The sequence below is a fragment of the Lepus europaeus genome, chromosome 8 (genome assembly GCF_033115175.1).
Source record: "Lepus europaeus isolate LE1 chromosome 8, mLepTim1.pri, whole genome shotgun sequence".
Lineage (NCBI taxonomy): Eukaryota > Metazoa > Chordata > Mammalia > Lagomorpha > Leporidae > Lepus > Lepus europaeus.
In genome coordinates this window covers 62,794,936-62,821,534 of record NC_084834.1, presented here as the reverse complement: position 1 = coordinate 62,821,534, position 26,599 = coordinate 62,794,936, and the positions used below count along the sequence as shown (strand labels likewise).

The 26,599-nt window shown below is 40.9% G+C and overlaps 1 protein-coding gene across 1 annotated transcript in view; it reads left to right on the top strand.

The window, feature by feature from the left end:
- The window catches only part of UGT8 (UDP glycosyltransferase 8), a 78,532-nt gene that overhangs the window by 44,110 nt on the left and 7,823 nt on the right, over nucleotides 1-26,599 (top strand). The window contains exons 3-4 of the mRNA XM_062199114.1: nucleotides 20,960-21,102; nucleotides 22,703-22,779. Coding sequence (XP_062055098.1) covers nucleotides 20,960-21,102; nucleotides 22,703-22,779 — 220 coding nt within the window. The remainder of the gene's footprint in view (nucleotides 1-20,959; nucleotides 21,103-22,702; nucleotides 22,780-26,599) is intronic.

The window sequence follows — 26,599 nt, the reverse complement described above, 5'->3', positions numbered from 1 at the left end:
GCAAGCAGTGATCTGGGTGCCCTATGAGAGAGCCACTCTCACAGCAGAAAACAACAGAAGAGATCCTTGTTGGGACTTTGATTAATAACTGTAGTGTCAGGAGGAAATGTCAGATTGCAAAGGGAAGACTATATTTGAAGGAGTGAAAAAGAAAGTGGCAGAACTTGATGAACCTTGGGATAGAAATTTTAAGTATGGCTACCTTGTCAAGAATGTCAATTCTAAAGACAGGAGTTTTTGATCACTTACTCTTTAGTATGCCCCAAGTGCCTAGAAGAGTGCCAAGTGCAATGTATAGCTGGTATCTAATGAGTATTGAATTAATTAAGGGGCTTGGAAATCCACCTAGCTAGCTGAGACACTGTTTGATAAGTGATTATTCAAAAGCCATGACCATATTTGTTGTAGCAGAGTTTTCAGCGTTTAGTCTGACAGCAGATTGTTAAGGAAAGAACTCTAGAATTGTAGGTCTGTACGGTGCTCTCATGTTTACAGAAAAGCTGTGCCCCCACCTTCTATAGCTTTATCCCTCCCTGCTACATCCTCTGCTTTCATGGCACTCAAACATGTTCACACCTATGCTGGTCACTCCCAGTCTCAACATCCTTAATTTCCTTTTGTTACATGAGAAATATTTAGATATCATCTTTGGACTGACTTTTTTTCCTTTTTTTTTTTTTTTTGGTGAGAGTTTTATCTCTGTTAGTATTTCTGCCCTTTCATATACCCAGTCGTTACTTAGTGTTGTACCTCAGTACCCTGCTGTAATCATATCCTTGAGATGTCCAGAGTGCTCATGCAAAGCTTTTTAAATGTGTTAAGAACCTTGAAAGTGTTAAATTATATTTAAGATTTATTTAAAAATGTTAAGTTTGTTAAAAGTCAAATTGGGTTTCAAATTTGGCTTACTTCTCTTTTTTTTAAGATTTATTTATTTTTTTTTTTAAAGACAGAGTTACAGACAGAGGTAGAGACAGAGAGAGGTCTTCCATCCACTGGTTCACTCCCCAGATGGCCACAAAGGCTGGAGCTGCTGGATCCAAAGGCGGGAGCCAGGAGCTTCTTCTGGGTCTCCCATTGGGTGCAGGGGCCCAAGGACTTGGGCCATCTTCCACTGCTATCCCAGGCCATATCAGAAAGCTGGATCGGAAGAGGAGCAGCCAGGACTAGAACCGGCTCTCATATGAGATGCCAGCGCTTCAGGCCAAGGCATTAACCTGCTGCACCACAGCGCTGGTACCTGCTTACTTTTTTTAGTCATAACTGTACTAGCAAAAATGAAAAAGCTTTAAGAAAAAGGGGAAAAAAAAGAAACAGCAAAATCTTGGTGGATATGGATGAATCCTTCTAATGTTTGCTTCCTTCTGCTGAATGTTTACTGTGTTAATGCAGGCATCTTCTGAGAGTTTTAAGAAATGGATTGATTACATTATTATTCTATCACATCATTACTACTTCTTCAGATTGGATGCAGCTTAGATACTGTTGGATAATCTTGGAAATCATTTCAAATTTTCAGAACTGATAACTCAATTTGATATTGCATGTCAAACATTTTTGTGGTAGTTTTTGTTTATGTATTTCACCAGCTTTATCTGAAGAACCAAAAACATGGTGAAAAAATATAACTGAGACAAAACATCTTGGTGCAAGATAACTAATTTTTTTCTTTTCTCGATGCAGATATCATTTCAACTCTGAGTCAGTCCTAGCTAGAGAAGATATCAAGGTGATTTGTGATTGACAGGGTGCTTGATGTGTTTGATCTCACCTAATTTTCACAGTGTACTGTGTGGTAGTTTCAGAGATGAGGAAGCTGCACCTCACAGAGATTAGACACCTTGATTAATTTAAGATCACATTGTAAATTTTAGAATTGGAATTTGATGTAAGACTTTTGCCAATTAAATTGCTGAACACAATGGATAGTTAATATTTTATATGATAACTTTTATATTTTCCTTGATTTTTTCCCTTGCTTAATAAATCCTGGTTATGTTTCAGGAGTAGTCAATGATGATACTAACATCTCAAGATCCCATGAAGTTTTAAGTTATTTTTCGTCAGGCCAGCGCTGTGGCTCAATAGGCTAATCCTCCACCTTGCAGGGCAGGCACACCGGGTTCTAGTCCCGGTCGGGGCACCGGATTCTGTCCCGGTTGCCCCTCTTCCAGGCCAGCTCTCTGCTATGGCCCGGGAGTGCAGTGGAAAATGGCCCAAGTGCTTGGGCCCTGCACCCCATGGGAGACCAGGAGAAGCACCTGGCTCCTGGCTTCAGATCAGTGGGGTGCCCGCAGTGCGCCAGCCGCGTTGGCCATTGGAGGGTGAACCAATGGCAAAGGAAGACCTTTCTCTCTGTCTCTCTCTCTCACTGTCCACTCTGCCTGTCAAAAAAAAAAAAAAAAAAGAGAAAAAAAAATATTTTTCGTCAAAATGTTTACTGTTATTTTACCTATTGGGTTTTGAAGAATGAATATTTCACCTCTTTGCAGCTCACCTGACCAAAGCAGAACATTTCCTTATTTTAAATACATTAAAGTAGGAAAAGAAACCTACTGATGTTGCTGATGGGAAACGAAACACAGCCCTTGTCGGCACCACCCGCTTCTCCCATCATGGTCTCTGTGTGGATTCTTTCACAGTCCAAACATACATCCCTTCCCTCAGAATTCATGAAGTTTACAAAGTATGCAGTGTTGCTGGACTCCTGGTGGAGCTGCCCCCTTCTCATCACTCCCATTCTGGGGAGAAAGAACGGAGGAGGTTTGGTCACCGGCTACCCTGAGGACATAGCTGCTGCTAACCCAGGCGGGTCAATATTTCCCAGCCCTCAGAAATGTTAAAGATCTCTCTAGAGATCCACACACTATCACATGTCCTCACACTCGACCTGGTGATTACAGAGGTGTGCCTGCAACATCCAGCATTTAATTATTCTTTCATTGATTCATAAATAGCTAATTTTTTAAAAAAGTTATGTTTGCATTTCTGGAATTGGGGTGTGTTTTATGTTGGTTTCAGCTATAGGAAGTTTCTGTTTGTTTTTGGAAAGGGGTCTGAGTATATAAAAAAGAATCACCTAATGATTGTCTTCTGTAAACATCTCAAGATCTTGCTTTCTATTCCTTTTAGTATCTTCTCATCATCCTTCCTTTCTTGCCTAAATTTATTGCATATATTACTTGTGGAACAATTGCTCCAATTCTGTCATATTGCACAGGTCCTGCTCCTGCCCATCTCCTGTGCTCACAGAGCCTAGCTTCTTACTGTAGCTCCCATTGAAGAGAGTTGCATGGTAGGAGACAGAGGAGGACCCCACACCTTTCATGGTTTTATTCTTCCTATGACCAAATCAAGCATTTGACCTATGATTGCTCGAGAAAAAGAAATCTGACATTATTTAAAAAACAAACCATTTTTTTAAATCTAGGTTCTGATTATTTAAAAAGGCACAGGGGTGGACATTTAGCTTAGTGGTTAAGATGCCCATGTCACATTTTGGAATATCTGAATTCAATACCAGGTTCTGGCTCCTGAGCTCAGTTTCCTATTAATGTAGGCCTTGGGACACAGTGATAATGGCTCTAGGGACTGAACTACTGCAACACAAATGGGAGACATGGATAGAGTTGCCAACTTTGGCCTGGTGTAGCCTTCACTGTTGCAACAGTTTGGGGAATGAACCAGTGGACAGGAGTGTTTGTTTCTCTCGTGTCTCTCTCTCTCTCTCACTTTCGCTCTCGCTCTCTCCCTCCCTCCCTCTCTCTCTCAACTTCTCAAATAAATAATACAAAAGGCAAATACTTTACTGTATATAACATGATTTTGCTAAATATATGTAATATTAATGTAATATAATCAATGCAATTCATAATTATACTACATTTTTCCACAAAGGATTTAGCCCTACAAGAAGATAAAGTGATTTTTATTGATAAGATTTTTTTTTCAAATTTCAAATTGTTGTAAATTTTGTCCATATAAAATTTACCAAAAAGTATAAGTGGATATCTAAATTGATTACTTAAATTGTATGAGAATAAGATTATTCTATACAATAATATTAGGATAACATAGTGAGGGGAGCGCTTACGCATGTTGCTGGTTTTCTGTTTAATATTCATGATTGGGGTCATTTGACTTTCATTTGCATTTGGAAAACTGGACTTCTTCCCTTGTGGTTTAGGTTCCTCTCTATGCCCACAGAGATGGACTCTGGGTTTGGGCTGGTGAGCACTGTAGTTGAAGCCCAAAGGCTTATGCTGAATTCCTGCCCTGCCATCTAGTGGCACAGTTGTGCGTGCAGAGCTGGCCAAGTCAACAGGAAAGGCTGAGTGCGATTTCTAAGGTTGGCTGTTGAGTGAAATGCAATGTTTTTCTGCACAGACATAGACAAATACCCAGGAAATGCAGAAGAAGTGATTCCACCTGTATATGGGATTTGGTGAGTTAAGAAGGAAAAGCAGAGTCCTTCAAAAGTTGCATAAAACACAAAGAATAGCTAGTAAAATTCCCAAATTGAAAGGCAATGAGAGAAATCTAACGCTAGACACATTAAACTATAAATGTAAAATGACAGCAAAGAAAATTCTTTGGAACTAGCAGAGGAATGGATAAATTATCAGTGGAACAGGGTAGAATCTAGACATGGACAGAGAGGGTAGCACTCCAGGTCTTTGAGGAGAGGAGGAAATATTCAGTAAATGGTGCTATTTGTTTAAAAAAATGAAGCTGGGGAATAGTGTTGTGGCTCAGAAAGTCAAGCTACCTCTTGCCACATTGGCATGCCATATGGAGTGCTGACTCAATTCCCTGCTGCTCTGCTTCACACCCAGCTCCCTGCTAATGCACCTGAGGAGGCAACAGAAGACAGCCCAAGTATTTGGGCCCCTGCACCCACATGGAAAAACCAGATGGAGGTCCTGTTTCCTGGCTCTCAGCTCCTGGCTCCTAGCTTTGGCCTGCCCCCTCCTCTGTCCCCCACCTTCTGCGTTTCAAATAAATCAATCAATAAATCTTCAAAGAAAAATACAGAATACCAGTCATATACTTTTCTTCAAAGTAAATTCTAAGTGGATGAAAGGTTAAAGAGTTTAAAAAATTACACTATAAATTATTAAAAGGAAATGTGGACAATTTCTTTTTTTAACCTAGAAACCTTTTATTTCAGGTATGCAAACTTTATGCATTTCGTATATATGAGTTTAGGAACATAGTGATTCTTCCCATCCTGCCCTCCTTCCCACAGACACTTGCACCTTTCTTCCTCCTCCCTCTCCTGTTCTCATTCTTACTTTTTACTAAGATCTATTTTCAAATAACTTTGCAAGCATAAGATTATCCTTACACTAATTAAAGAGTTCAACAAATAATATGAAAAAACTGTTCCTCAACAGTTAAGGGCTGTATAAACTCATTGCATCTCAAAGTGTCAATTTCACATCTATAGATTACCTTTTAGTTACTCTATTAATTACCAAAAATCAGGGAGAACACATGGTATTTGTTTTTTTTGCGACTGGCTTATTTCACTAACTGTAATATTTTTCAATTGGATTTTTTTTATTGCAAAGGACAAAATTTCATTTTTTTTACAGCTGTGTATACTACATATGTAAATATCCCACAATTTCTTTATCCATTCTTCAGTTGACTGATATCTGGGTTGATTCCGTATTTTATCTACAGTGAATTGTGCTGCAATAAATACTGGGGTACAGATAATTCTTACAGGTGCTGATTTCTTTTGGTTTGGGTAAATTCCCAGGAGTGGGGTGACTGGGTAGATCTGTATTTTTTTTTTTTTACAAGGGTCAGGGAGGGCGGACTCCTCGTGGGCACTCCACCATGGTGGTGGTGGGGAGTGGATAACCTTGTTCCCTCAGGGCCCTGGTGCACAGTCCGGGGCTGCCCCGGGGTTTCCCGGCAGGAAGGGTGAGGGGACTTCGTTACTACGAACAGAGGTCCAAATCCACGTTCCTCACGTGGTTTTCGGCGAGACCCATGCAGGTAGGAGGAGGCCTTCTCAGTGGCTGGCGCCCAGGGGTGTCTCAGCTCTCTGCTTGGTCTCCGTGACACCACTCCGGCGGCCTCACTGGGAGGATGGACGTTCAGGCTCTCGTGGGCTGCTGTTGCTTCTGCTTGGTCTGCGGTGTTTGGCTGTGCTGGAGCCGTTCTTGTCTCCCAGTTTCTGTCGTGCTGGTTGCTCTGAGCTTGATCCTTTGGCTAAGCTGAGACCAGGTTTCTGTGGTGGCCTCTTTGGTGCTTGTTAACATATCTAGGTTGCTGGCTGCTGAAGTTCGAACCCGGGACCACGGAGCAGGAGGAAAACCCAGGGAAGGCACTGCCATGTCTGTCTCAGGTTCCTGGACCATCTGCTTCCTTCTCCCAACCAGTCTTTTTTTTTTTTTTTTTTTTTAAGATTTATTTATTTATTGAAAGAGTTACACAGAGAAGGAGAGGCAGAGAGAGAGAGAGAGAGAGAGGTCTTCCATCTGCTGGTTCACTCCCCAGCTGGCTGTACTAGCCAGAGCTGCTGTGCCGATCTGAAGCCCGGAGCTTCCACCAGGTCTCCCACGTGGGTGCAGGGGCCCAAGGATTTGGCCCATCTTCTGCTTTCCCAGAGAGCAGCCAGGACTTGAACCGGGGCCCAGATGGGATGCTGGCACTGTAGGCAGTGGCTTTACCCGCGATGCCACAGCACAGGCCCCAGCCATTCAATCTTTATTTAATTAAAGACTTAGTTTTGAAAAGCAGAGTGACATGGGAAAGAGAGCTTCCACCTGCTGATTCGCCACCTAACTGGCCACAATGGCTGGGGCTGGACCAAGCCGGAGCCAGGAGCTTTTTCGTGGTCTCCCCTGTGGTTGCAAGGGCCCAAGGACTTGGGCCATCCTCCACTACTTTCTCGGGAGCACTGGCAGGGAGCTGGACTGGAAGCCTTTTTTTTTTTTTTTTTTTTTGCAGGTCCTAGTGCTTCATCCCTTGTCTTCTGTGTCCTGAGCCTTTACTGGTCTTTGAAGTACAGGTCTGCCGAAAGCTTTCAGCAGCTGCCGGACTGCAGGAACACACATGACCCAAAGCTGCTGTGAGCCTCCGATCAGCTCACCCCCCCAGGCCTAGCCTTTTCTCTCACCTTTGCTTCCTCTTCCAGCACTTCTTATTTCCAAGTGTCTTAAAGCAAATGCAAATGCATTTGGCCATCTTCTCCATTAGGGAAATGATGGTCATGTGATATGCTTAGAAAGTAGCATATAAGAGTGTCCTGAAATGGCTTGCTCTCAGGCTGGAAAGACATCTTACGCTGTAGGTCACTGTCCCCTTGTCCCTGTGCCTGGCTCTCAGTGTTCCCCAGGAGGAGATAACGGGACCCAGGGATGATGAAAAACACTATCACACCTGTTTAACATTTGTTAGGGTTGTTAATAAGTTAGATCCTTTTTCTGAGGCCCAGCAAAATAAAAGATCCACAAGGGGAAAGTAGAGCCCTTTGGAAGAGTTCTGGTTTTCATTTTTACCTCCTCAGAATCTGTTTATTTAAAAAATAAGAGGGGCTGTTGGCTTTTTTTTTTTTTAATGCTGGATGGATGAATGTGAAGACTAAAGTTTCAGGATGCTTAATGTAAGTTTCCAACTCACCTCTTAAAATTAAGCCACCCCATTTCTTCGTTAAACAGGTTGGTTTAGTTCTTGTGGTAGTGCATGTCTGCTGTTACTAACAGTACTTTCATTCTTGCTGAACCCTAGTCAGACTTCTCTCAAAAGGCATAGTTTTTCATGATCATGTTTATTTTTTACATTTTGTTGAAAACCTTAAGACTTGCAGTTTGTACCCTTGAGTTCAAACATTAGCTTTAAATGCTAACATATTTTAGCCTACCCCCCTTGAAAGTGCTTCTTGAGACTAGCCACTTGGTGCTGTTATGCCATGACATTTATCTGCTATGTTGTTGTTATTTCTGCTAATTCCTTCTGCCATCAAAGAGTTTATACTCCCAAACACACACAGTTCCAGTGCTGTAGTCACCACAGCTGCCAGAAACAAATGTTCAGTCCACACCACTTCTTGGACTTTTTCTTTACATGGGAGTTCAAATCTATAAATAATACACTGCTCTTAGGACCTAAATTGTAATATCCCAAGAATGCTTAATCGGCAGTCCCAAACAAAGGACAGTTCCATAATGTCTGAATCCTAATGTGGCTCCAGAGAACCTCAGTTTGCAAAGAAATGAAAGGCTTAGGGTTTTCTAGTGTTATTGCCCCTTTGTGTTTATCCCCCTTGGCCAGATTCTTCATTATCCGCCATGTGGGAATCCGTTCCGTGGATTAGAGTTGGACTGTGCTGAGTCCTGGCAGACAGCTCTTAGGAGAACAGCACCTCAGTGAGGACACTGGGAGCTCACATCACTCCTGGGAACCCTGATGTGCTGGAGACTTGGTGTGGTAGGAGAAACGGGGCTTCTTTTCTCTCTTTCGATGAGTTGGACTCTACTGTCTCAGCCTTAGGACCCTGAGCTTTGCGTGCTTCCCCTTTGGGAAAATGGAATTGGAGTAAACACTGCCTGTAGATCTGTATTCAGATTTCTGAGCTATCTATTCTGTCTTCCACAGTGGCAGCACCAGTTTACATCCCCACCTAAGGCAGATTAGCGTGTCTTTTTCCCTGCATTCTCACCAGCACTTGTTTGTTGATTTTTGTATGAATGTCATTCTAACTGGGGTGAGGTGAAACCTCATCATGGTTTTGATTTGCATTTCCCTGATGGCTAGTAATCCTGAGCATTTTTTTATGTGTCCTTTGGCCATTTGGATTTCCTTTTTTTTTTCTTTTCTTTTCTTTTTTTTTTTTTTTGACAGGCAGAGTGGACAGTGAGAGAGAGAAAGGTCTTCCTTTTTCCATTGGTTCACCCTCCAATGGCTGCTACAGCAGGCGCGCTGTGGCCGGCGCACTGCGCTGGTCTGAAGCCAGGAGCCAGGTGCTTCTCCTGGTCTCCCATGCGGGTGCAGGGCCCAAGGACTTGGGCCATTTTCCACTGCACTCCCGGGCCACAGCGGAGAGCTGGACTGGAAGAGGAGCGACCGGGACAGAATCCTATGCTCCGACCAGGACTAGAACCAGGTGTGCCGGCGCCACAAAGCGGAGGATTAGCCTATTGAGCAGCAGCACCGGCCTGGATTTCCTTTTTGAAAAGTGTCTATTCAAGTCCTTCACCCATTTCTTAACTGGATTGTTTGTTTTGTTGAATTTCTTGAGCTCTGTATAAATTCTGGATATTAAGCCTTTTTTAGTTTGCAAATATTTTCTCCCATTCTATCGATTGCCTCTTCACTTTGCCGAGAGTTTCTTTTGCAGTGCAGAAGCTTCTCAGCCTGGTGCAATCCCATTTGTCAATTTTGGCTCTGATTGCCTGTGCTTCTGGGATCTTTTTCAAGAAGTCTTTGCCTATGCCAATGTCTTGCAGGGTTTCCCCAGTGTTCTCTAGTAATTTGATGGTATTGGATAGTAGAGTTAGCTCTTTGATTCATTTTGAGTGGATTTTTGTTTAAGGTGAAAGAAAGGGGTCTAGTTTCATACTTCTGCATGTGGAGATCCAATTTTCCCAGCACCGTTTGTTGAAGAAACTGTCCTTACTCCAAGGATTGATTTTAGCTGATTTGTCAAAGGTAAGTTGTTTGTAGATGTGGGGATTGATTTCTGGAGTTTCTATTCTGTTCCATTAGTCTACCCATCTGTTCTTGTGCCAGTACCAGGCTGTTTTAAATTATAACTGCCCTGTAGTATGTCTTGAAATCTGGTATTGTGGTGCTTCTGGCTTTGTTTTTGTTGTATAAGTTTGCTTTAGCTATTTGGGGTCTCCTGTGTTTCCATATCAATTTTAGCATCATTCTTTATAGATCTGAGAAGAATATCCTTGGTAACTTGATTGGTATTGCATAGTATCTGTGAATCACTTCTGGTAGTATGAATATTTTGATGATATTGATTCTTCCAATCCATGAACATTTAAGATTTTTATGTTTTTTGGGGGCCTTTTGCTAACTCTTTAATGTTTTGCAGTTTCATCATAGAAATCTTTGCCATCCTTGGTTAAATTTATCCCAAGGTATTTAATTTTTTTGTAGCTATTGTGAATGGGATTGATGTTAGAAGTTTTCTCATCCATGGCATTGTCTGTGTATACAAAGGCTACTGATTTTTCTGTGTTAATATTATAGCCTACCACTTCATCAAACTCATAAATTTTATGAGTAGCAGCAGTCTTTCAGTGGAGTCTTTTAGATGCCCTATATACAGAATCATATCATCTACAAATAGAGATAGTTTGACTTCCTCCTTCAACTTTTATCCCTTTGATTTCTTTTTCTTTCCTAATGGGTCTGGCTAAAACTTCCAGGACTATGTTGGATATAGATTTATTTGTATAAAGATAAAGATTTATTTTTTATGTATTTACTTGAAAGGGTTACACAGAGAGAGAAGGAGAGGCAGAGAGAGAGAGTCTTCCATCCGCTGGTTCACTACCCAGATGGTTTCAATGGCTGGAGCTGTACTGAACCGAAGCCAGGAGCCAGGAGCTTCTTCTAGGTCTCCTACGCAGATGCAGGGTCCCAAGGACTTGGGCTGTGTTCTGCTGCTTTCCCAGGCCAAAGCAGAGAGCTGGATTAGAAGTGGAGCAACCAGGACTTGAACCGGAGCCCATATGGGATGCCAGCACTGCAGGCAGCAGCTTTACCCACTATGCCACAGTGCCAGCCCTTAGAGATTCTTGAGTTGTTGATTTCCATCTTCATTGCATTGTGGTCAGAGAAAATGCATGGTATGATTTTGATTTTTTTTTTGAATTTACTGATAATTGCTTTATGGCCTAGCTTGTAATATATCCCAGAGAAAGTTCCATGCATTGGTGAGAAGAATGTGTATTCTGCAACTGTGGGATGAAAACTTCTGCAGATATCTGTTAGTTTCCTTTAGTCTATAATGTTGATTAACTGTTGTTTTCTTGCTGATTTTTTTGTCTGGTTTATCTTTCCATTGCTGAAAGTGGAATATTGAAGTCCTCCACTACTGTTTTATTGGAGTATATGTCTCTCTTTAGATCAATTAATATTTCTTTTAAATAGCCAGGTGCCCTGTAATTGGGTGCATATACATTTATTATAGTTAGTCTTCCTTTTGAAGTGATCTCTTAATCATAACATGGTGCCCTTCTTTGTCTGCTTTAACAGTTTTAGTGTTAAAGTCTATTTTGTCTGATATTAGGATGGCTACACCAGCTCTTTTTTCCTTTCTATTAGCATGGAATATCTTTTTCCATCCTTTCAGTCTTCATGTATCTTTATTGGTGAGATGTGTTTCTCTTAATCAGCAAATGGGTCTTGTTTTTTAATCCATTCAGGCAGTCTGTATCTTTTAATTGGAGAGGGAGGCCATTTACATTCAAGGTTACTATTGATAAGTAATGACTTGTGGAGCCAGCACTGTGGTGTAGCAGGTAAAGCTGCTGCCTGCAGTGCGAGCATCCTATATGGGTGCTGGTTTGAGACTGAGCTGCTCCACTTCCAATCTAGCTCTCTGCTGTGGCTGGGAAGGCAGTAGCTTCAAAGCCCTTGGGCCCCTGCACCTCCATGGGAGACCCAAATGAAGTTCCTGACTCCTGGCTTTGTGTCGGCACAGCTCTGTCCATTGTGGCCATCTGGGGAGTGAACCTGCAGATGGAAGACTTCTCTGTAACTCTGCCTTTCAAATAAATAAATAAATAAATAAATAAATCTTTTTTAAAAAAATAAGTTATGACTTGGCCCTGCCAATTTTTACATGAATACTCCTAATTTTTACTTTGGATTTCCTTTGTACTTTTACTGGGAATTTTTCTGCCTTCACATTCTTTTCACGTTTCTATGTTTCTGTGTGCAGCACATCCTTAAGCATCTTCGTAAAACTGGATGAGTGGTGACAAATTCTTTCAGTTTCTGTTTGTTATGGAAGGTGTTTATTTCACATTCATTCACAAAAAAGAGCTTTGCTGGTTATAGTTTTCTGGGTTGACAGTTTTTGTTTTTTTTTTTCCTCTTGAGACATGGACTATATTTCGCCATTCTCTTCTGGCCTGTAGAGTTTCTGATGAGAAGTGAGGTAGCTGTGAGTCTAATTGGACATCCTCTGAAAGTAATTTGCGTTTCTCCAGTGCATATTTTAGAATATTTTCTTTAAGTTTAGCTGTGGAGAGCTTCACTACAATGTGTCATGGTGAATATCTTTCCTAGTCATGCATATTATGAGTTCTGTGTTCTTCCTGTACTTGGCCCTTTCTTTTTCCAAATTGGGGAAGTTTTGTGTATTTATTTCACTAAAAAGGCCTTATAATCCATACCTTCAGGAACTCTTAAGACCTGTGTGTTGGGTCACCTGATAGTATTCCATAAATCTCTAACACTGTTTTTAATCTTTCTAGTTTTTTTATTTGATTGTAAAATTTCCAGAGATTCATCTTCTAACTCAGATATTCTTTTTTTAAAAAAATTTATTTGAAAGACAGAGTTACAGAGAGATGTAGGTAGAGACAGATAGAGAGATCTTCCATCTGCTGGTTCATTCCCCAAATGACCACAATGTCTGGAGCTGAGCCGATCCAAAGTTAGGAGCCAGGAGCTTCTTCTGGGTCTCCCACATGGATGCAGGGCCTCAAGGACTTGGGCCATCCTCTACTGCCTTCCCAGGCCATCGCAGAGAACTGGATCAGAAGAGGAGCAGCCAGGACTCCCCCATATGGGATGCCGACATTCCAGGCCAGGGCTTTAACCCACTACGCCACAGTGCCGACCCTCATATTCTTTCTGCTGCCTCACTAAGTCTGTTGTTAAGGCTTTCCACCACATTTTTTATTTGATCTATTGAAATCTTCATTTATAATGTATTGTTTATATTTCTCTTTAAAAATCTCAATTTCATGGGAAAATTTTCATTCATGTCATTTATGGATTTTTTTTAAATTCATGGATGCTTCTGATTACTTCTGAGTAATCCTATAATTATTTTTTAGTTCCATTTCTGGCATTTCATCAATATCTTCATCTTCACATCCTAGTATTGGAGCATTGTTGTGTTCCTATGGGGGCATCATGTTGTCTTCCTTATTCTTGTTCCTTGAGTATCTCCATTTATTTTTAGGCATTTGTGGGGATATTTGTTTTTCTTTTTTTCTTTCTCTGATGGATTTTACCTTTGAAATAAGTCTCTGTGGCTTAGTGGAGTGTCTGCTCTTTCAGTGAATATCCAAATCTATTTGCCATATGTGGCCTGGGAGCTCTGTTCAGTGCTCCAGGGTTGGGGGAGTATCCAGGTTTACATCCCAGTTGGGTGTGGTAAATCTCTCTTTTTTTTTTTTAAATCAGAAAGGAGAGTTTGATCAGCTCTGTTGGAGTAATCTCACCCTCACTTCTTCTCCCCCAAGACAACAAATGCCCAGGTGCTAGCCCCAGTGAGTGCATTATTCATCTGTGCTACCACAAGGACCACACAAAGGATCCGTGCAGTCCTCAGTGTGAGCACAAATCCTGCAGCAGTTACCCACTCCATGCAATTAGGGACAATTAGGGTCTCTGAGTGTGTGGAGCTGCCCACAGTGACTGCCCAGGGAACCGGTGCCCATATCCTGTGCCCTCCCACATAGCCACAGTGTTTCCACATTCCCAGCATAGGAAGCTTCCACAGTCATGGGGTATTGAGGATCCACTCTTCCCTGCTAGTCCATGCTGTCCACAGAGAGGCATCCACCAAGGCAGCCTAAGCCCCATAGCCTGTGACGTGCTGGGAGGCTGAGGACACCTCACAGTCCTATGTGGGCACCCAGCCCCCTGTCAATCCTCCTAGCCAGACTCAGTGTCTTCTTGGCTGGCTGCTGGGCTTGTGGACACAAGCTGACACAACTGTTAAGTATGTCCAAAATGGCACCCACACTGTCTCTGCTAGTTGAAGAGTGCCATTGTCAGGGAGTTGGTGAGACAGAAACATATCTCCCTTTTTTTTTTTTTTTTTCTCTAGGTTGCCAGGTACACTGTCTCCCATTGAGCTCCAGGCTGGACTCATGGCATGCTCTCCCCACAGCTTTTATCATCAGTGGCTTGGTCTGCTGCAAACTGGTCTCAATTCACTCTCCAAAGCTGGTGTTGAGGCTCTCGGCTGCTGGGGTCCTGTGTTGTGTCGTATTCATGCTGCACATCCACACGCTCCATGTAGATCCACATTATCCCTCTAACATCCGTGGAGTTTCCACTTCAGTTTTCTCCCTAACTCTTCCCTGAGAATGCACTCTTTCTCTTTTTTTCTTTTCTTTTTTAACTATCTTCCCCTAGACTAGAGCAGTAAACTCCCTCCCTATTCCATCATGTTGGAATCACCTATCTCTCTCTCTCTTTTTTTTCTTTTAAGATTTATTTTATACAAAAGGCAGAGTTACAGAGAGGGAGAGACAGAGACCGAGAGATCTTCCATTGGCTGGTTCACTCCCCAAAGGCTGTGATGGCCAGAGCTGGGACAATGTGAAGCCAGGAGCCAAGAACTTCTTCCCGGTTTCCCACATATGTACAGGGGCCCAAGCACTTGGGCCATCTTCTGCTGCTTTCCAGGCCATTAGGAGGGAGCTGGATGGGAAATGGAACAGTCTGGACTCCCATATCCCCCATATGGGATGCCAGCACTACAGGCTGAGGCTTAACCTACTATGCCACAGTACCAGCCCCTGGACAATTTAAAAGATAAACTTTAAGCTGGAAGGGCTTGCTTCATAAGATTATCAACCTTGAAGCCATTTAAGAAATGGTATTTTATCTTTCTGGCAAGTGACAAAAAAAGTTGAAAGAAATTTGCAAAATTGTAATACTTAAAAGGTAAATATAAATTTCGGTTTTCGAAGGTTAAATGACAGTAAATTGGCCTTCTCTAATAGACTACTACATAGTTTATGTGAAAAAAGTTTGAATTTGCATTTCCCTGATAAATCATGTGAGGTGAAGCACTTTTCTGTGTTTAATCCATTCTCTTTCCTGCTGGGAATTGGGTGTTTCTTAAGGTTTTTGTGGGTCTTTCCCTTGCTATTTCAGCTTAGTATTAATCCTTAATTAATTTATTTTTTTAAAGATTTATTTATTAGGCTGGCTCCATGGCTCAATAGGCTAATCCTCCGCCTGCAGTGCCGGCACCCTGGATTCTAGTCCTGGTCGGGGCGCCGGATTCTGTCCTGGTTGCTCCTCTTCTGGTCCAGCTCTCTGCTGTGGCCCGGGAGTGCAGTGGAGGATGGCCCAAGTCCTTGGGCCCTGCACCCGCATGGGAGACCAGGATAAGCACCTGGCTCCTGGCTTCGGGTCAGCGTGGTACGCCAGCTGCAGCGGCCATTTAAGGAGTGAACCAATGGAAAAGGAAGATCTTTCTCTCTCTTTCTCTCTCTCTCTCTCACTGTCCACTCTGCCTGTCAAAAAAAATTATTTATTTGAAAGGCAGAGTTACAGAGAGGAGAGGCAGAGAGAGTGTGTCTTCCATCCGATGGTTCACTCCCCAGTTGGCTGCAACAGCTGGCGCTGTGCCGATCTGAAGCCAGGAGCTAGGAGCCTCTTCTGGGTCTCCCATGCAGGTGCAGGGCCCCAAGGACTTGGGCCATCTTCTGCTGCTTTCTCAGGCCACAACAGAGAGCTGGGTAGGAAGTGGAGCAGCCAGGTCTTGAACCGGCACTTCAGGCCAGGGCATTACCGCCCTGCGCCACAGCGCCGGCCCCAGTATTAATCCTTCATTTATATATAAAACATTTCTGCCAGTCTATTTGTTGTTCTGTTGTTTTTTAAAATGTGTCTGTTAGATTCTAGAAGTTTGTTACATAGTCACATCTGTCCTGTCTTTCCTTGATGACATTGGAGTCTGTGGCTGGATGAGGAATTCTCTACCCAAACCCAATGAAAGTATTATTTTTTGATTCTTTCGAGGGCTTGGTGTATTGTAGTTCAGGCTAACTCTGTAACCTTTCTGTGATTTATGCTAGTGCATGGATCGAACCTCATATTATTTCCATAGCTGGCAACTGAATGACTCTTTCCCCTGCTAATGAACATGCTGAGTTCACCTTGCTCAGCCATTGTGTCTGTGGGCACCTTCCCTTCTGTTCACAATGAAAATTTGCAATGTAGTGGCTTTAAAATCGAGAGCACATTTTAGAATCTAGAATAGTAAACTTTGCATGAGCTTTTACAAAATTCACCTGGTCTGTCACATTTTCTTTTCAGGATGATTTTTAGATTCATTTTTAATTTCTATATCATGGAGGATAGGCTGGGACTGTATTCCCTTTAATTTTTATAAAAATTAGCATCTTGATAACATTAATATTTCCTATTCAGGCAAAAGTTATATGTCTCTGTTTATTCAGGTTTCCTTTGCTGTCCTTCATATAGTTTTTTTTTTAATTTTTGTGTATGCAATTTTTGTTAGTTTTAAGCACGTGTTGATTTTCTTGACATTATGAGTGAATTTTTAAGCCTAGTTTTTTTAGATTTGATGTTTTCTGAGGGCAGGAAGATTCTAAAATATCTTTATTTATAATGAACAAGCTTATGTATTTATTTTTTAAAGATTTCTTTATTTATTTGAAAGGCAGAGTTACACAGAGTCAGAGAGAGAAAAAAAGAAGTCTTCCATTCATTGGTTCACTCCCCAAATGGCTGCAGTGGCTGGAGCTGAGTGAATCTGAAGCCAGGAGCCATCCGATGGTTCACTCCCCGATTGGCCACAACAGCTGGCGCTATACCCATCTGAAGCCAGGAGCCAGGAGCTTCTTCTGGGTCTCCCACATGGGTGGGGGACCCCAAGGACTTGGGCCTGGAGCTCTGCAGATCCGAAGTCAAGAACCAGGAGCTTCTTCTGGGTCTCCCACACGGGTGTAGAGGCCCAAGAATTTGGGCCATCATGATGAACTCATGACAAAGACTTTGAAATTTGAGCTTCAGGAAAAGTCTGCCTATATAACCAGTTACCTAAAGGTGCTAGTTTCTATCTCTCCACATGGAGTATTTTCTGGAATTTAGGGTCCCATCAATTATAAATTGATTTAATAACACTTCTTCCCCTAAACTCCTTCTTAATAAATGAGTTCAAGGGTCCGGCATTGTGACATAGTGGGTAGGGCCGCTGCTTGCAGTGCTGGCATCCCATATGGACACAGGTTCTAGGCCCAGCTGCTCCACTTCCAATCCAGCTCTCTGTTTGGCCTGGGTAAGTAGTAGAAGATGGCCCAGGTCCTTGTGTCCCTGCACCCACATGGGAGACCCAGAAGAAGCTCCTGGTTTTTAACTTTGGATCTGCACAGCTCCAGCCATTGTGGCCATTTGGGGAGTGAACCAGCGGATGGAAGACGTCTCTCTCTCTCTTTCTGTCTCTATCCCTATCTCTGTCTCTGTCTCTACATCTCTCTGTAATTCTGTCTTTCAAATAAGTAAAAAAAAAAAAACTTTAAAAAACTGTATCAGGCAGAACACAAACCAAACAATTGGAGAAGTATTAGATGGTCAATTGAAACTCAAATACCTTTTAAGTCCTCGTGAAGTAAAATTTAAGTAGCATTATTAATCTAAGACCTACCTGATATATTTGACTATTCAGTGTTTTGTAAATAATATGGGCTCTGGAAGTTTCATCTTTAGAGAACTTGGTAGTAGATAATACTTTATTTGGAGGAAAGCAAACCCTAGGGATAAAACATCATATATATTCAAGTTATTGCAAGTATAGCATTTCTGTTTGTTTTAAGTACATCCAGCTTAGGGTTGTACATGAAATTACAATTTTAAATCAATTTGCTCCTGATTCTGTGAATTCATACTTAATGCCATTAACATGTCAGCAGCACATGTGATATTCTTGGTAAATGTAGCAGAATATAAATTAAAAGTTGATATAAGATAGGTGGGTATTTGGCTTAGCAATTCAAGATGCCAGTTGAAATATCTGCATCCCATATCCAAGTATGTGGGTTCAAATTCCTGTTTTATTTCTGATCCCAGCTTCCTGTTATTGTGACTCTGGGAGGCAGCAGGAAATTGCTCAAGTACTTGGGAACTTGCCACACGTGTGGGAGACCTGGATTGAGTTCCTAGCTCCTGGCTGTGGCCTGGCCCATCTCCAGCTGTTATAGGCAATTAGGAAGGGGACCAGAAGATGGAAGTTCTCTGTCTCGCTCCATTTTCCTTTAAAAATTTGGTATAGCCTTTATTCCTCTCATATATTTATAAATGAGTTTCCTTGAAAATAAGATGTTTGGGTCAAGTTGTTGTTTTTTTTTTTTTTTAAGATTTTTATTTATTTGAGAGGTAGAGTTACAGACAGTGAGAGGGAGAGACAGAGAGAAAGGTCTTCCTTCCATTGGTTTACTCCCCAAGTGGCCGCAATGGCCAGAGCTGCACCGGTCTGAAGCCAGGAGCCAGGTGCTTTCTCCCGGTCTCCAATGCGGGTGCATGGGCCCAAGCATTTGGACCATTTTCTACTGCTTTCCCAGGCCACAGCAGAGAGCTGGATCGGAAGAGGAGCACCTGGGACTAGAACTGGCGTCCATCTGGGATGCTGGTGCCACAGGCTGGGGATTAACCTACTGCGCCACAGCACCAGCCCCTCAAGTTTGCTTTAATAAATACTTGTAGCTCAGCCATCCCACTCCTTGGAATTTACCCAAAGGAAATTAATTTGGCAAATAAAAAAGCCATCTGCACATTAATGTTTATTGCAGCTCAATTCACAATAGCTAAGACCTGGAACCAACCCAAATGCCCATCAACAGTAAACTGGATAAAGAAATCATGGGACATGTACTCCATAGAATACTATACAGCACTAAGAAACAACGAAACCCAGTCATTTGCAACAAGATGGAGCAATCTGGAAAACATCATGCTGAGTGAATTAAGCCAGTCCCAAAGAGACAAATATCATTTGTTTTCCCTGATCGGTGACAACTGATCTCCAAAGGGGAAACCTGTTAAGTGAAATGGACACTATAAGAAACAATGACCTGATCAGCTCTTGTCCTGACTCTAGATGTACAATGTAATACTTTATTCTTTTTAGTATTTGTTGTTGTTGTTGTTGTTCTAGTACTAGTGGTTGAACTCTGTAATTAACACACACTGAAAAGTGATCCCTGTTAAATTTAAGAGTGGAAAAAGAGAGGGAGGAGATGTACAATTTGGGACATGCTCAATCGTACTTGCCGCAAATGGTGGAGTTAGAAATGTGCCAGGGGATTCCAACACAATCCGATCAAGGCGGCATGTACCAATGCCATCTCACTAGTCCAAGTGATCAATTTCAGCTCACAATCGATGGCTCTGGTAGGTCTAAGAGTCAAAGGGATCACACAAACAAGACAAGTGTCTGCTAATACTAACTGATAGAATCAAAGAGGGAGAGAAGGATCCAACATGGGAAGCGGGACACACAGCAGACTCATAGAATGGCAGATGTCCTAAACAACACTCTGGCCTGAGAATCAGCCCTTAAGGCATTCGGATCTGGCTGAAGAGCCCATGAGAGTATTGTAGGCATGGAAAGCCAAGATACCATGGAAAAGAAAAAAAAAAAAAAAAAAAAGAACTAAATGAAAGATCTCTGTGAGTGAGATCCCAGTGGAAAGAACGGGGCCATCAAAGAAGGAGGTACCTTTCTCTGAAGGGAGGAGAGAACTTCCACTTTGACTGTGACCCTATCGGAATAAGATCAAAGTCAGCGAACTCTAAAGGCTTCCATAGCCCTGACAACTCATGACTAGAGCCTAGGGAGATTACTGATGCCATGAACAGGAGTGTCAAATTGTTAAGTCAGCAACAGGAGTCACTGTGTACTTACACCCCATGTGGGATCTGTCCTTAATGTGTTGTCTAATGTGAAGTGATGCTATAACTAGTACTGAAACAGTATTTTTATACTTTATACTTTGTGTTTCTGTGTGGGTACAAACTGATGAGGTCTTTACTAATTATATACTGAATCGATCTTCTGTATATAAAGATAATTGGAAATGAAAAAAAACAACCTGGTGTTAAATTGGAAATGGCATAGAAAATTAATTAATTAAAAAAATATTATGTAGGATCTCTGTCTTTAATGCGCTGTACACTGTTATTTAATGCTATAACTAGTACTCCAACGGTAGTTTTTTCACTTTGTGTTGCTATATGGGGCAAACTGTTGAAATCTTTACCTAATATATACTAAACTGATCTTCTGTATATAAAGAGAATTGAAAATGAATCTTGATGTGAATGGAAGGGGAGAGGGAGCGGGAAAGGGGAGGGTTGCGGGCAGGAGGGAAGTTATGGGAGGGGGGAAGCCATTGTAACCCATAAGCTGTACTTTGGAAATTTATATTCATTAAATAAAAGTTTAATAAATGAAAAAAAAATAAATACTTGTAGCTCGATAGTTGGAAAGGGTAATGCACCTTCATAATGTAGCGATACTATGCACTGATTCTCTTGGGGCCCCCTTGCTAAAATTGAGTGTGATAGTTAACAGAAACCTAATTAAGTGATGAAAGGATATGGAAAGGAAGGGAAGGGACTTTAGGCTTAACTTTCCACTTAAATAATTAAGCTATGCAGTGTATTCTGTAGTAATCCTGAGCTACAAATCGGGTTATGCTAGAAAGATTACACTAGAAAACCATAGGTGATGTGGCTGTCACAACTCATTTGACTCAAGCAAGAGACCTGTGTGGTCTGTGAAATGGAACTGTGACATTTCAATCTGCCTGTTAGGAGTATGGAGTGGGTCAGAACCACTCTCTATGACAGTTATTTATAGGAAAATGTATTCTCTTCTTTACCTCTTAATTGTTGAAGGCTTTTGAAAAGCAGGATTGTTGACAACACTGATTATGAACTTTATTGGTCTTCATAAAATTACCTGCCATGCTTTGACTTATAGGATCTTCAACAGTGGGTAAATGGTGCTAATGAACATGGCTTTGTCTTGGTCTCATTTGGAGCTGGTGTCAAGTATCTGTCAGAAGACATTGCTAACAAACTGGCAGGAGCACTGGGGAGATTGCCTCAAAAAGTGATTTGGAGGTAAGACAGTAATAAAGCTTCTTTGCTTTGATTTTTCCATATCCCTTTGTTGAGTGCACAGGTCCCACTGAAGCACAGCACTTTGAGTCTTCTGGCAATATTCACAGGATGCTCCTGACTCCTCATTTGGTTTCTTAGTGAAATGGAGTTTAGAAATTAATTCATAAGACTCTGGGATTGATTAAAGAGACTGCTAGCCTATTGCATAGAAAAGAATTTGATTCAGAATGATTTATTCTAGATTCAGATGCATTTGTAATCTTCCTTCAGATTTTTATCCTCATTTACTCTTGCATTATTTATTATCATTTTAAAAAATTTAGTTGTAGTTGCATGATGCCTTTCAGTATGGTCCTTTAAGTCAGTTTGTAAATTTTTTATTTTAATTTTTAATTAGTTTTTAACAGATTCAACGGAGTTGGTAGATACAATCCTAAGAACACAATGATATTCCTCTCCTCCATTTATTCCCCCTCTTTCCTTGCTCACTTTTTTTTTTTTTTTTTTTAGTTCTTGAGATAACTGTTCTAACTTACATGTGGGAGATAATATTTAAAAAGCAAACAAAAAAGAAAAAGAAAAAAAGGAAATGTGTGTGTGTATCAGTGTTGGTGCAAATATAGTGAATAACTTAGCAGTGAACACTAGTTAATGACAAACCCACAGTTTGGCATCAGCTTCTTTGAAAGACACCAACAGGTGTCTGTGTATGAAGTTTCCAGTCCCATGTTTGAAACATAGATCTAAATTCTTTCTTTAGCATGTATTTATTTCGTGCCTGCCTCCAGTGTTGGGCTCTGTGGATGTGGTAGTGAGCACTGTCAGCCCCATAGTGCTCATACAGTCAAGCCATTACAAGTAGGCTGTGAGTAATAAGGGTCTTTCCTTTATAGCAACTTTGTAGGTTTCAGCCTTCATGTGTCCTGAGCTAAATTGAGATGGATGTGCACAAGTATTTTATTCTAACTTTTCAGGACTTCTCCCTTCAGATTCTGGTCTACTAAATTTCCTCTTTGGATTTCACCCAGGAAGCACCTCTTCTATTTTATTTCGGACAGTTTGTGTCTGTTCAGTTCAAATTCTTGGCATACTCTTAATCATGATTCACCTTTATGGTTTACCTTTTAAAGAGCAGGCAGGGAATAGCCTAATTATGTCCTTTGCTCCATGGAACTGCTGTCCTTGGGGCCCAGCTAAAGAGATGTATTTTCTGCTTTCATACAATACTTGTACCTTCCCTCAGGCTCCAGGTTTTAAGGGTAGGACCCCCTGACTGCTCTGTGAAACTAGCCCTTTGTTTCAGCTTCTGGGACTGGCAGAAAATGACTTGATTTCCACTATAGGTTTTTTTGGTTCTTTCCCCCTCTATCTCTGTATAGAGAAGCCAGTGGAATATATATCTTCTATCTAAGCAAATTATTTCTGCATCCCTCAAATAAATATCATTGGTTCAAAAGGAGCTTAATTAAATGTTTGTTGTTACTGAAGCATGGTTTCACTCTAAGACTACCAATTATTTGAAATATAGTTAAACCAGATAGCTCATATTGTGAACTAGGATTTGATGTCTGAAAAATAAATTGTCTGGTGTGCATTTCAGGTTTTCTGGAACCAAACCAAAGAATCTAGGAAACAACACTAAGCTCATAGAATGGTTACCGCAGAATGACCTGCTTGGTAAGTCCATGATGTGGGAATGACTACTTGGCTATTGGAGTTTAACTGTGTAAACATGACTTTTGTACTTGAATGATTCATACTAAATCTGTGTACTTTATGATACAGTGACTGTGTTCTCTGCCATCTCAAGTCTCAAATTTCAGCCCAAAATTCCACGTCTTTATTAGAAAGCAAATTTGTAAAATAGAAGCACTTGAGTTATAAATTAAAAGCATTAGATCAGTCACCAATTTGAATTATCTGGAAAATATAATTAAACTTTATAACTTGCCAGTGAATAAAGCTATACCTGATTAATCTCATTGTGTGAATGTAATAAAATTAAAATAATGAACATATGGATTTGTATTATAGTTTTATTACAGATGTGTCTCAGAGCCAAGGAATATTAGAAGTTACTTATTTGTTTGAAACCAAAGAAAAATAGAAGACCAGGGAAACAGTTGATTTATTTTTACTTTTAGTCATCTACCTCAATTTCCCCATGAATCACCAGGTGTTATGGAAGCATATTGTTTCTTTTGATTTATTTCTTGGGATTTTTATGCTCAATTCAAAATTGAAAGTTATTTTATATAGATCATTTAATTATATTTGAATCTAAATAATTTAACTATTTATTCAGAAAGCAGATAAAATATAAATTTTTGTTTTTTAAATTTATTAAAAGTATGTCACTATCCTTTAATGTAATATTTATTAAGAAAATTATAAAAAGATTATGATTTGAATCATATTGGCTACTGTTTACTTAATAATACTAATAAAATAATATACACATGACTTTAAATTATACTTTTGAAAATGGGCTTTTAAAATGTATTTATTTTTGTTTTCTAAATTTTTGAAAGGCAGAGTGACAAAGGCAGAGACAGAAGTAGATCTTCCATCTGCTGGTTTATTCTCTAAGTGGCCACTGTGGACAGGGGCCAAAGCCAGGAGCCAGTGGTGTTATCCAGATTTCCCATGTGGGTGGTAGGGGTCCAAGCACTTGGGCCATCTTCCACTGCTTTTCCAGGCACATTAGCAGGGAGCTGAATCAGAAGTGGAGCATCTGGGACTTGAACCAGCACTTTAATATATGATGCCAAAGTTGGCAGAGTGACTTAACCTGCTGTGCCACAATGCCAGCTGTACTTTCTAGAAACTATAGTGATCCCCCTAAAAATCAGCAAATTGGACTTCATGACTTTGAAATAGTAAAGAATTATAGATATATATAATATACATATACTATGCTTATTATATATGCATATGTATAATATATATGCATGTATTATGTATATATCATATATACTATACACATAAATAATTTTTATGTGATTATTATGTGAGAAAACATCAACAATTAGATGGAAAATGGAATTAGAAGATAAGTTTGTTTTAGTGAAAGTTTTGAAATCTGTGTTTACAAGGAGGCTCCAAAAGTCATGAAAAATGTGTTTTATGAATAAAAGTGACTTTCTCTGGATGATAAAACTGAGAAAAAAGGAAGACAAGAAAATTTCCATTTCTTCACATTTATATTTTTTCTTTTTCTGTTTTTTCCTGTATGTTTTTACAATTACAACTTCAGATTCCATAGAAAGTAGGAAAATAGCAAGAAGTTTAAATTTGATGACTCGACTCTGGGTTATCACAAAGTCACAGCGTGGGGGCCGGTGCCATGGCTCACTAGGCTAAAACTCCACCTGCAGCGCCGGCATCCCATGTGGGCACCAGTTCTAGTCCCGGTTGCTCCTCTTCCAGTCCAGCTCTCTGCTATGGCCTGGGAAGGCAGTGGAGGATGGCTCAAGTGCTTGGGCGCCTGCACCCGCGTAGGAGACCAGGAGGAAGCACCTGGCTCCTGACTTCGGATGGGCGCAGCGCCGGTCGTAGCAGCCATTTGGGGCGGGTGAACCAACGGAAGGAAGACCTTTCTCTCTGTCTCTCTCTCTCACTGTCTAACTCTGCCTGTCAAAAAAAAAAAAAAAAAAAGCAAAGTCACAGTGTGATCCTGTTATTCAGGATTACCAAAGCTTCTATGACATGGGACTCTCCAGCAAGTGCAGTACTCAGTGCCCACTCCTGAACACCATCCTCAAGTCTCTCATTCTCTGGGTTTCACAGTCTCAGCTCTCTGACATTTCCAAGATTAATGTCCTTTAAATTTTTTTTATTTGTATAAAGGAACAAAGTTCATGCATTTTGTATATATAGTTTTAAGAGCATAGTGATAATTCCCACTCTACCCTCCCTCCCTCCCTCACTTGCTCCCACTCTCTGTTCTCATTGTTTCTTATTTTTCTTTTATAACTTGCAATGGCATACTTTCAGTTTGCTTTTTTTTAAAAAAAGGTTTATTTATTTATTTGAAAGGCAGAGTTAGAGAGAGAGAGAGAGAGAGAGAGATCTTCCATCTGCTAGTTCACTTACCAAATGGCCACAATGGCCAGAGGTGGGCCAGGCGTCTCCCACATGGAAGCAGGGGCTCAAGAATTTGAGGTATCTTCCACTATTTTTCCAGGCCATTAGCAGGGAGCTGGATTGGAAGTGGAGTAGTTGGGACTTGAGCTGGCGCCGGTATGGGATGCTGGCATTGCAAGCCATGGCTTTACCTTCTACACCATGACACCAGCCCCTCAATTTACTTTATAATTATAAGCTTAACCTTCCACAAAATAAAGAATTCAACAAGTAGTGAGTAGAAAAGGCATTGTTCCTCAGGAGTATAGATAAGAGCTGTAAATAATAATCAAATCTCAATAAGTGAGATTAATGTCCTTTTTAACTCTAGGCTGCACCTTTGTGGATCCCCTAGTGGTTTTTAAGCATGATTGACACATTCCTTCAGGATGGGAAGTAGAAACCAAATCAAGTTCTCTCCCTCACCCCTTGCTACCTCCTTTTCTCTGCATGCCAACTTGGCTTTATTTTTCTTACCAGCCTTGGCATCATGGTTTTATTCAAGGAAAGGGGTTCTTCTGTTAAAAAAGAAAGCTTGAAATCCACATGTGGGACATATCCTTTAGTTGGACCTAAGACTCTTGGAAGCCATTTGTAAGTTATATCTAGTGACAATGACTGTCGCTCCCCACTGGGCTTTTATACTGGAGTGCTCTGGGTACCCCGTGGAGGCTGTGATTAACACACAGTTTTTGTACCTGGTGTGTGTATGTTTAAAAGACTTGTGTTTCTACCAACTATGATTCCTTTTTGAACAATAACACATTTTTTAAGTACAGAGTTTGCTTTTCTTACACTTCATATGCAAATCTTTCCATCTTTTATAAAATGTAGGCTATTATGTAGGAAAGCATATCTGGGTTTTGAAATATCTCATTAATTTTGACAAACCCCCTCTTTTACCTCCATGACAACTAGAGGTGACATGGTATCCCATATCTTAAAAGAGATTTTTTTTTTTAAGATTTTCTTTCTTTATTTGAGAGGTAGAGTTAGAGAGAGAGAGAGAGAGAGAGAGAGAGAGAGAGAGAAAGAAAGAGACAGAGAGGAAGGTCTTTCATCTGTTGATTTACTCCCCAAATGGCCACAACTGCCGGAGCTGAGCAGACCTAAAGCCAGGAACCAAGAGCTTCTTCAGGTTTTCCCACGCTGGGGTAGGGGACCAAGTACTTGGGCATCTTCTACTGCTTCCCAGGCCACAGAAGAGAGCTAGATCGGAAGAGGAGCAGCTGTGACTAGAGCATGCCAGTGCGACAGGCAGAGGCTTACTACACTATGCCACAGTGCTGGCCCCACAACTGATTTCTATAAATGCTTCTCTACTTATTTGTATCCCCAAAATGTGAAATTAAAATTTAATGCCAATATAACT